The sequence below is a fragment of the Paroedura picta genome, chromosome 15 (assembly GCF_049243985.1).
Source record: "Paroedura picta isolate Pp20150507F chromosome 15, Ppicta_v3.0, whole genome shotgun sequence".
NCBI lineage: Eukaryota > Metazoa > Chordata > Lepidosauria > Squamata > Gekkonidae > Paroedura > Paroedura picta.
In genome coordinates, this window is record NC_135383.1 from 4,255,555 (window position 1) to 4,265,172 (window position 9,618).

Below are 9,618 nucleotides of genomic sequence, written 5' to 3' on the forward strand. Positions count from 1 at the left end.
CACACTTCCAATCCCAATTAACATATTAACAAAACCCAGGATGGGTTTTGATTTTGTCTCCTTCATGCTCTCTGCCACTGGCTGGTGGAAATGTCGCACATCATAGCCCTTGAAGGGGAACATTTTCACTTTCACAACCATATTCATCCCACAAACCAGTCTCAATGGCTCTATGCCAGAGAGGCAGCAGACACAACAGTAGCCACAAACAATTTCAACAGTCCTTTTAATTAAAAGACACCCCCCCCCCCCAATCCTGACATAGCATCTGATATACAACACACTCTGTAATGAAGAAACCAAAAGGCTTTGCCCGAGGAGGGAACTAGGAGGGAAAAGTTCTTTGCTTAAGACAAGCTGCTTCCTCTCCTGCCCTACTGTTGAAAACACAGGCCCTAATAACATTTAACTGCTACATAGGTTCCCATACAAAGATTTCCGGAGAGTGAATTGTAAGCAAGAAAGGACAATCCCACCCCAGTTGCTTTTCAGCCTATGGCTACATTTTGCCAAAGTGTTCACTTTTGATTTTTGCACATCTCAGCAAGTGATCCAATGACCTCAACGTTCAGAATATGGCACATAGCGTGAAAATATTCCCTCCGGTTCTTTTCCTTCAGTAGCAGCCACCAGGCCTTCTTCTCCCCTCCTTTTAGCCAATGCTGCCAGGGACTTGAAAGTCTTTGGTTCATAAATTGCCATGTCAGCCAGGACTTTCCTGTTCAGTTCCACCTGACACTGAAACACATGAAAACGACAGTCACAGAGTTGACATGAGAACAGCCGGGACTTCGGGAGCCAGTTTCAAACCAAGAAGAACATTAAAAGAAAGTTTAGATTCTGATTCAGCCAGTCGTTCTGTCTCTCAGACTGTCTCCTTCAACATTTCACTGATCTATCCTTGGGGAGATGGATCCATGTAACACATACTTTGCTTTCACCAACCCAATTCTTAAGGATACTTGTTTAAACACCCTCATATTCATGCCATGAATGCTGCTCTCCATAGGCATCAATGCATGCTGCTAAAATTCTTTTCTTTCTGGTCACTGCAGGGGCTCATGGGAATTGTAGTCCATGAACATCTGGAGGACCACAGGTTGACTACCCCTGAGGTAAAGCACAGGACCCCAATACCATGATGCCTGTGGGTACCGCGGAGCCCACCAACTTTTCCCGGTGGCCGCCAAGTGTTTTTGGAAAGTGGGAGGGGCCAGGTGGAAACTGGCTGTACAGCACAAGGACTTTTGCTATATGACGGAAGGTAAGCTGTGGCAGCCATTTTGTGTCTGGCTCCACCTCCTGCAGCAGCCATTTTGTGGCTGTGCTCATCATGCCATGCCAGAATTCCAAAGGTGCCCCTAGGCTCAAAAAGGTCAGGGACTCCAGAACTACAGCAAACGCAGGGCACATGGCCTTTGTGAAGCTTGGCAGCCTCCATTCTTAAAAGCAGAAGCCAGGGCAGCATGTACAGTGGGGCTGGGGTCGATCCCAGAATCACAGGCCAGCCCCTGGGGGAAGCAACCCATGAGCAGCGAGAAGTCACAAAGAGAGCAAAATTACCTTATAAAGACCACTGATGAAATTGTGATACTTTATCCTATGTTCCAAAGCGGCAGCTGTGAGCCTCGTAATCCACAACTGAAAGTTAAAAAAAAAATACACAAATGCAGGATGAGTTTTTACCTACAAGAACCTCACAAGCATGCGGGCAGCTTTTTCAGTCTTTTCCCTTACCGTCCTCATGTCGCTCTTTCTCAGGGCCCTGGCTTTTGTCGAGTAGAACCAAGCCTTCCGGACCACTCGGACAGCCAAAGTGTAGCAACGGTTCTTCCGTCCGCGGAAGTGCTAAAAGGAAAAGGTGGAAGGTGAGACAATTGAGGTTGGAGCACAAGTGGGCTCGGGCAGGGGTGCCAACCTCCAGGTGGGACCTGGGGATTGACCAGTATTACAGTTTATCTCCAGAGATCAATTCCCCCAGGGAACCTCCAGGCTCCATCCCAAATCTCCAGGAATTTTCCAACCTGGATCTGGCAACCTCCCAGGTTGTAATCATTTCCTGCTGGTGACCAGGGGAGACCTGGCTCCACCTTCTGCCATACAGCACAGACTCCACCATTGAGCATCCCAAAAACCCTCAGAAAAAGCAAATGCTTTGACAAGTGTTGCAAAATTTTCGTTGACCATACTGGAAGATTCATCTACCAACAGCGCAAAACCACAGTGTGTTTAAGACTCACATTTCATCTTGTTCAACCCATCACACTGAAAGTGAGAGTTACTAGTCCCTATAATAATAATATATTAAGTTATTTTTACCTCTAACCCGCCCTTCTGAGTCACTCAGGGCAGCTAACAATATGCAAAGCCTACCTTTCCCTGAATGAGCAGAAAGGATACCTTTATACCTCTTCTTTTTGAAGCCCACCCCAAAAACAGGAGTATTTCGATACAGCCTGTGGCTCTAAACCACGGGTTCCCCAACATTTTGAGCCCATTGGGTTTTCTGGCATTCTGACCCAGCTATTGGGGGTGTTGCGGGTGGCCCAAAACAGCTGCCCCAGGAGGCAGAGCCAGCCCCAGAACAGCTGCCATAGCTTCCCTTGGAATAACAGGGTAAAGACTTGATCCATTTATTACTTCCTTGCAGGGCTGGCCAAAGCGTGTCGGCAGAGGCTCATGGGAACTGTAGTCTGGAGAGCCATGCTGGGCCACCCCTGTGCATGGGCCCGTTTTGCTCCCCGGACCCCCTCGGGCTGCAAATCCCACCAAACCTTCCTGGGGCTTTGGGATGGGTCTTAAGAAACGGCGGGGCAGGGGACCCGGGCAGGGGACCCGGGAAGGGCGCGACCCCCCCCCCCCCCCGAGCCACTGCGGCTTTGCAGCGCCCGATTTCAAAAGGCATCCGGATTGAAAAGAGCGACTCCGACCGATTGCACCGCGTGCAAGAGTACGCATCGTTAGCAAACGCAAGCCCCCGTTGCAAAGCGGGCCCGGGGGCGGGCAGGGGGCCGGTCCGCCCGCTGCAGCGCCCTTACCCGGGCATTCTTGAGCACCTCCCACTTCCTCCAGAAGCGATCGGTCTTGCGGGTCCGGATCCACAGGGCCGGCGAGAGGAACACCATTGCGGCCGAGCGGAGGAGACGGCAAGGGCGCGCGCAGCAGCCACGCGCCGGACGAGCTCTTTTTCCGCTTTGGCGCGCAGGCGCAGACCGAGGCGGCCGGGCGATTCTCGGGTGCGAACAGGACGAGTCCGCTCGCGCCGCCCCCAGGGGTAGTCAAGCGGCGGCCCTCCAGAGGGCCACGGACTACAATTCCCATGAGCCCTTTTGGGAGGCGGGATTAGCCGGCGGAGGCCCCGCCCACTCCTGCGAGTCCTCGGCTCAGGTTGCCCCGCTGCTCCCAGTTGCCAGCCTCCCGGTGGGAGCTGGAGATCTCCCGGGATTGCATTGGTTCGCCAGGGGATGAGATCTGGGCCCATTGCGCCCCAGTTAGGTAGCGCAGTTTCGTTGCACTGTGGAAACAGGTTTTCCTGGGCCCGTTCTGTACACGTTGGAGAATGCACTTCCTGCGTGCTTTTGCCGAACAGGAAAACCTGCTTCGAAAGGGCGTTGAAAATGCGTTCTCCAACGTGGGCGGAATGGGCCCTCTTCTGCCCAGGAAAATCCAGCTGCAGAAGCACGCTGAAAGGGCATGCTCCAAGGTGTGCACAATGGACCCAGGTCTCCTGCAAAATGCAGCTGCTTTAGAAGGCGTTCTGCTTTGCTCGCCGGGCTCCACCCCTGAATCTCCAGAGATTTCCCCAGGTGGGAGCTGGCAACCTTTGGGAGTGGCTGGAAGTTAACACTTAGGGTTGCCAACTGGGTGAGGCAATTCCTGGACGCTGCGGAGAGCAGAGTTCAGAGGAGAAACCTCCCCAGAGCACGGGGAGGATCTCTGTAACCTGGAGCTCGTTTGTAATTCTGGAGGATCCCCAGCCCCCACCTGGAGGTTGGCAGCCCCTAGAACTTGGGAGTGGTTGGCATTTCCACGAAGATTCACTCCTCTCAGGAGCTAGGAGCAATTTACTCATGACAGAAATTGCCCATCGTCGGACATCTTCAGAAAAAGATGCTTTGCCGTTTCCATCTTTCCATCGTTCTTTAATGTTATTGTTGTTATTATGTTAATATTATTGTTGTTATCACCTTGTTATTACTACAAATGGAGTTACCTGTATCGTTTCTTGTTTCGTGTAAACTGCCCTGAGCCTTCGGGGAGGGCGGCAAGTAAATAAGTAAGTAAATAAGTAAATAAATAAAGGTCCAATAGTTCATCCTGTTCCCTATTTATCGATTTAGAAAGCTCGGTCATCATTTCTCCCCTTCTGACTGGGCCCTGTTTGTATTCATGTGTGCCTCTGCCCACGGAAGGTCACATCTCACGCACAGATCAAGCGGGCTGCAGTCCACGAGAGCTCCTGCCACAATAACATGTTCAAGGGGGGCTGAAAATTCCGAGGGGGCCTTGGCAGAGTTAATTTTCAAGACGAGCAAGTCATAATTAGAGGCGGGGATTACACTGCGGTATGTTAGCTTGCGGTAAACGCCGATCCTATTATGGAATTGTTGGGCCGTCTGTCTGTGTCCCCGTAGCGTGCCCCCCCCACCCCTTTCTGTTGAATTAGTATCAAGTAGGTCATCTAATGGTGAATAATTGAACCCGGCAATGTTCTTATTTAAGTTTACTTATTTATGGACCACCACTCTCAGCCCAGCCGGCTTGTGGCAGGTTTGCATTAAGGGCTACAGTGCAGCAGCCCGCTAAGGGGGAATTTCCTATTTTTATCGCTGGAAGGACTCTATTCCATAATCAAGCTGCCTTCTACTGCATTACCACCTTGATCTCTCTCAGTCGGTATTGCCTACTCTGACCTGCAGCAGGTCTTGGGCAGAAAGAAGGCTTTTGGGAAATCCCTGGTGGCTGAGATCTTTTAATCACAGATGCTGGAGTTTACTGTATGTCGGGGAGGTGCTCTACTTTAGCAAGGCCCCTCCTGTCCACTGCAGGATATAAAGTAATTAATCCTCCAATCTAATCCTGACTTCCATACATATGACAACACTGTATTGGTATTATTATTAATGGAACACAGATTCAGATGAGTGGCTGTGTTGGTCTGAGGCAGCAGAGCCAAGTTTGAGTCCGGGGACACCTTGAAGACTGATCAAATTTCATTTGAGGTATATAAGCATTTGTGTGCAGGCACACGTATCTGAGGAAGAGCGTGTGCACGCAAAAGCTTACACCTTGAATCAAACTTGGTTGGCCACAAAGGTGGCCCTGGACTCAAGCTGGGTTCTTATAGCAGAGCAGACATCGCAAAACTATAAATACATTTGAAAGGTGATCCATCAGCGAGCCAGGGGACACAGTCCGGAGGCAGTGTGGGGCATGGCTATGGGGAGACGGGGGACCCCAAGAGCGGCTCTGCTGGGAGTGTTTCCCGAACCAGGCCTCTCGGCTTCCAGTGCTCTGGCGGTCTCCTTCCACCACGATCTCCGTGTGCGGTCCGCTCCCTTGGCCAATAAAAGGTCCATCAAAGAGCGGTGCCCTTTCTCCGTGGCCAGGTGCAGCGGGGTCTTGCCGAGCCAGCCGGCCGCGTTGATGTCGGCGCCGTGGTCCAGGAGGCAGCTGGTGACGCTGACGTGACCGCCATTGGCTGCCCGGTGCAGTGGTGTCAGGTGCAGAGCGTCCCTTCCGTTTACTCCCGCGGCGTTCCCGTCGACCAAGAGGCAGACGACAGGCAGGTGTCCCGCAGTGGCGGCTTTGTGGAGAGCGGAGCAGCTGTAGTGGTCGGTGATGGTGGCATCTGCCTTGGCTTGGAGGAGCAGTTTCACAATCTAAAGAGAGAGCGAGAGGAATTCAGGGAGACTGGATGCTCATTTGGGGTCGGCGTGTTCAAAGCGACCTTGTGGCTGGGCCCTGTTGATACGGCTTGCACGTGTCCTGTGTCTATAGTCACCAACTCCAGGCTGGGAAGCTGAGGTGGGGAGGGTCCTTGCCAGGGTATAAGTCTATAGAACAGGGGTCTCAAACATACAGACTGCAGGTGAGAACCGGCCTGTCCGGGGCTCTTATCATCCCAAGAGTAACTGGTCATTTCCTTTATGGAGGCCATTCATTCATTCATTCATTCATTCATTCATTCATTCATTCATTCATTCATTCATTCATTCATTCATTCATTCATTCATTCATTCATTCATTCATTCATTCATTCATATACCACCCTCCCCGGAGGCTCAGGGCGGTTTACATGGAACGTACGAACAATACATGAAACGATCCATAACATATGAATAACTATAACAATAATACTAATAACTGATAGTTGTAACAAGGTCCAGAGCGCTCTGGTGGAGTTCTGGGCGGGAGAGGAGCAGGGGCCCTTCAGTCGCTGTTGGTTGTGCCTGTCTCAACCAAATGCCTGGCGGAAGAGATCCTTTTTGCTGGCCCCGCGGAACTGTATAAACTCCGTCCCTGAGTACTGTCCCCGTGCTAATGCATGTTTGTATTTTAGTCAAAAACCGTATTGCGAGCTGGGTAACCGGAATGATATCTTATGGCCTGGCCTGGCAAAGTGGCAAAGTTCGCAGCCTTACCTCTGCGTTGCCGTTGCTTGACGCAATCAAAAGCGCCGTCCTCCCCAACGGATCCCGGGCGTCCACGTCAGCCCCCTTAGCGAGCAAGACCTGCAGAGCTTCGATTCGGCCCGCCTCGACAGCGACGTGTAGTGGCGTGACTCCCCCCTTGCTACCGAGATCCGGGGCCACGCCCTGGGACATCAGGTAATCCATGATGTGCAGCTGGTTGCTGGCGGCCGCCCAGTGCAAGGCCGCCCATCGGTTGGCATCCACGGCGGCAGGATCCGCCCCTCGCCCTAGGAGCGACTGGACCATCAGGATGTGCCCGTTGGCAGCCGCACAGTGCAGCGGGGTCAGGCCTCCTTCCGTCGCCGCGGTCGCTGGTGTGCCCCGATTGAGGAGGAACTCTGCCACCCGGGTGTGGCCGCTCCAGGCGGCGTGGTGCAGTGGCGTGTAGGCAGCCCTGTTGCGAGCGTGGACCACCGCCCCGCGCTGAACGAGGAAGCGGACCAAAATGGCGTAGCCGTTCAAGGAAGCCAAGTGCAGCGGTGTCCACCCGTTCTGGTCTCTGGCAGGGGATGGAGGAACAAGGGGTCAAAGGGCCCCCACACCAGGCTTCAAGTGGTTTGATTCCACGGTCCTTCCTCCTTGGGATCACAGAGGTTAGCATACACCAGGTGGGGGTGGGGAATCCCCCCCCCCGTTTGGAGTGCCTCCCCCTGGGGATATCAGGAAGTGGGGAGAATTATCCCCAAAACAGACAATCAGAAACTAACGTGTGTTTACATCCCTCAAAAGTGACCTAAGCATGTTGATGATGACATCAGGAGGCAACACTCTGTTTTCTGGGCAAATCTCCATGGTGGGAGGCTCATTCTGCCATAGAGGTTTTGCCCACAAACCAGAGTGTCGCCCCTGACATTTCCAACGTGTCCGTGTCACTTCCGGGTGACGGAGGCACTTCGCATTTATTTCCTGCTTCTTCCCTTTGGCGGGTGGACCCTAGGGTGTCATGCCCCACCGTCCTCTCCAGGCTCCGTCCGCAAATACCCAGGAGTTTCCCAACTCGGAGCTGGCAGCTTTGCTCCCCAGTTCCCACTGGGGAGGACTCGGCAACCCAGCCCCAAGCCCAGACTGGCCCCTGATTCTTGCTAGCACCTGCCTGCCGCCTCTGCACCTGCATTCGGTCCCGGCTCCTTGTTGCAAAAGCTGCTTCACCCGATGGACGTTGCCGCTCTGGGTGGCGCGATGGAGCGCCTCCCAACTCTCCTGTGCGGGGACGGGAACCGAAGCCTTCTCCTTGGGGTGATCTCTGCAGGGGTTCCCGGCCGGACGTCCGTTCCGCGTCCTCTCCTCGCCCAGCACCATCCACCTCCTCTGGAGCTCAGCCTCAGCTCTCATGCCTCCGGAGAAGAAAGGAGGGGAAGGCCGTGAAGTGGATGTGTGCCAGTTCCGCACATATAGGATAATGCACTTTCAATGTGCTTCGGCAGCTGGGTTTTTCTGTGCGGAACAGGAAAATGTACTTCTAAAGTGCATTGAAAGCGCATTATCTATTGTGTGCAGAATAACTGAAAACTTCAGTGTGTTAACTCCTGTATTTGTATGCCGATGGACGGCCATTGGCAAAATCCTGCTAACTGACTTAATCCCATCTCGGATATAATTGCCAAGTTAATTATGCATCTTAACTCTAGCTAAACCTTCCTGGCAGTTAAACCCCCCACCCCCCACCCTGGCCTGGCCTGGCAGCTCTGCCCCCAAAAGCTGCTACAGCAATTATCCCTGCCCCCCAGCTCTCTTTCCCTCCTACCCATTGGTTTAGTTCCTCACTTTTCATTCATAATGGGAATGCTCAGTTTTAAATTGGAAGTTCCTTGCAGGTGGGGACCTGTCTTCTTGTCACTGCGAGATCCCCAGGGCACGTGGAGGGCTCTGTCCAAACCAATAAGCACATCTTACCAGGCATTTCGGTCCCACTGCTGGTTTGAGCGTTTTTGAAGTTAACGGCAGGTAGGGGCTGAACGGTGCGGCTGCTTCCCCCCCCCCCCCCCCGTGCAAATTGGAGCTAATTCCCAAACAGGACTTTGTTCAGGGACCCCCTGCGTCTCCTCTGCCCTCCAGAGATTTTTGCAGGTCGCTCATAACACACTCTTTGGGGACCTGTGGAGTGGCAAGTCAGAGCTGTTAGCAAACAGAAAGCTTCAGGGACTACAGAAAATATATATTCGGTACCTTCTGAACAGGAGTTCCGTCAGCAGCCCCGGTTTGGCCTGCACTAAAGGTCCACGAATGTCCGGGTGGGGAGCCAGCAATCTCTCTCGAAATGCACTCCGGTCGGTTGTGCCAAGAGCTGTTTACTTAATGACTAAAAAGGCTTCTACGAGGAGGGAGGAGTTCTTGGCTGCTCATGGTTAATGGGATCTGGGCCTGTCGGTGTGCTCACCCCCCCCTTCCCCGCACAGACACACACAGAAGCCCTTACAAGTCTACATTCCATCCGTGACCTCTAGATGCCGAGATGGAGGCCCTGTTTTCTCTCTTGGAAACAGAAGACTTGCTGTAGCGATTTCATTCCGGCAGGCCAGCGTTGGACCGTTTTCCTGATGACTGCCCCCCCAGGTCATGGTGTTCTGAGATAGACTGCCTCTGGGCATGGAGGTTCCGCTTTGCTGCTGTGTCAATAAACACCAGCCTCCAGGTGGGATCTGGAGAGCCCAGACTAGAGGTTATCGTATGACAGAGATCAGTTCCCCTGGAGGATGGATTCTTGGGCACTGAACCCCACTGTGGACCCAGAAAGACCTTAATTTTGTCCAACACTAACACGGTGGTAGTCCCCGCCCTGAGGGAGGTGCGTCTGCCCTCAACCAGGGTCTTCTTGGCCATGGCCCCTATCTGATGGAACGAGCTCAACAGGGTGCAAGGCCATAGAACCCACCCTCCAAAGAAGCCACTTTCTCCAGGGGGAATTAATCTTGGGGATTCTGGA

The 9,618-nt window shown here is 53.1% G+C and overlaps 2 protein-coding genes across 4 annotated transcripts; both read right to left on the reverse strand.

The window, feature by feature from the left end:
• Nucleotides 1-209: 209 nt before the first annotated feature.
• On the reverse strand, nt 210-3,294 carry MRPL20 (mitochondrial ribosomal protein L20). Its single transcript, XM_077311893.1, has 4 exons — nt 3,039-3,294; nt 1,738-1,848; nt 1,564-1,641; nt 210-738 (listed from the first exon to the last, which is right to left on the reverse strand). The coding sequence occupies exons 1-4, from the start codon at nt 3,123-3,125 to the stop codon at nt 562-564; spliced, it is 453 nt and encodes a 150-aa protein (XP_077168008.1). The 5' UTR covers nt 3,126-3,294; the 3' UTR covers nt 210-561.
• A 137-nt stretch (nt 3,295-3,431) lies between these two features.
• Nucleotides 3,432-9,094, reverse strand: ANKRD65 (ankyrin repeat domain 65). Of its 3 annotated transcripts, none has more exons than XM_077311891.1 (4): nt 8,862-9,094; nt 7,804-8,029; nt 6,645-7,194; nt 3,432-5,882 (listed from the first exon to the last, which is right to left on the reverse strand). In XM_077311891.1, the coding sequence occupies exons 2-4, from the start codon at nt 8,025-8,027 to the stop codon at nt 5,394-5,396; spliced, it is 1,263 nt and encodes a 420-aa protein (XP_077168006.1). In that variant the 5' UTR covers nt 8,028-8,029; nt 8,862-9,094; the 3' UTR covers nt 3,432-5,393. The 3 variants fall into 3 exon arrangements, with proteins under 3 accessions (XP_077168006.1, XP_077168005.1, XP_077168004.1); XM_077311890.1 differs by having other exon boundaries at nt 7,804-8,129; XM_077311889.1 differs by lacking the exon at nt 8,862-9,094 and adding an exon at nt 8,589-8,665.
• Between the last annotated feature and the right edge of the window lie 524 nt (nt 9,095-9,618).

Excerpts from the sequence above, each read along its gene's own strand:
- MRPL20 (XM_077311893.1), bottom strand. The coding sequence starts at position 3,125 with ATGGTGTTCCTCTCGCCGGCCCTGTGGATCCGGACCCGCAAGACCGAT. Across the intron at positions 1,849-3,038 it reads AGGTGCTCAAGAATGCCCGG|CACTTCCGCGGACGGAAGAA; the intron begins GTAAGGGCGCTG and ends TTTTCCTTTTAG. Across the intron at positions 739-1,563 it reads TCATCAGTGGTCTTTATAAG|TGTCAGGTGGAACTGAACAG; the intron begins GTAATTTTGCTC and ends CATGTGTTTCAG.
- ANKRD65 (XM_077311889.1), bottom strand. Across the intron at positions 7,195-7,803 it reads GGAGCCGGGACCGAATGCAG|AGACCAGAACGGGTGGACAC; the intron begins GTGCAGAGGCGG and ends ATCCCCTGCCAG. Across the intron at positions 5,883-6,644 it reads CAAGCAACGGCAACGCAGAG|ATTGTGAAACTGCTCCTCCA; the intron begins GTAAGGCTGCGA and ends CTCTCTCTTTAG.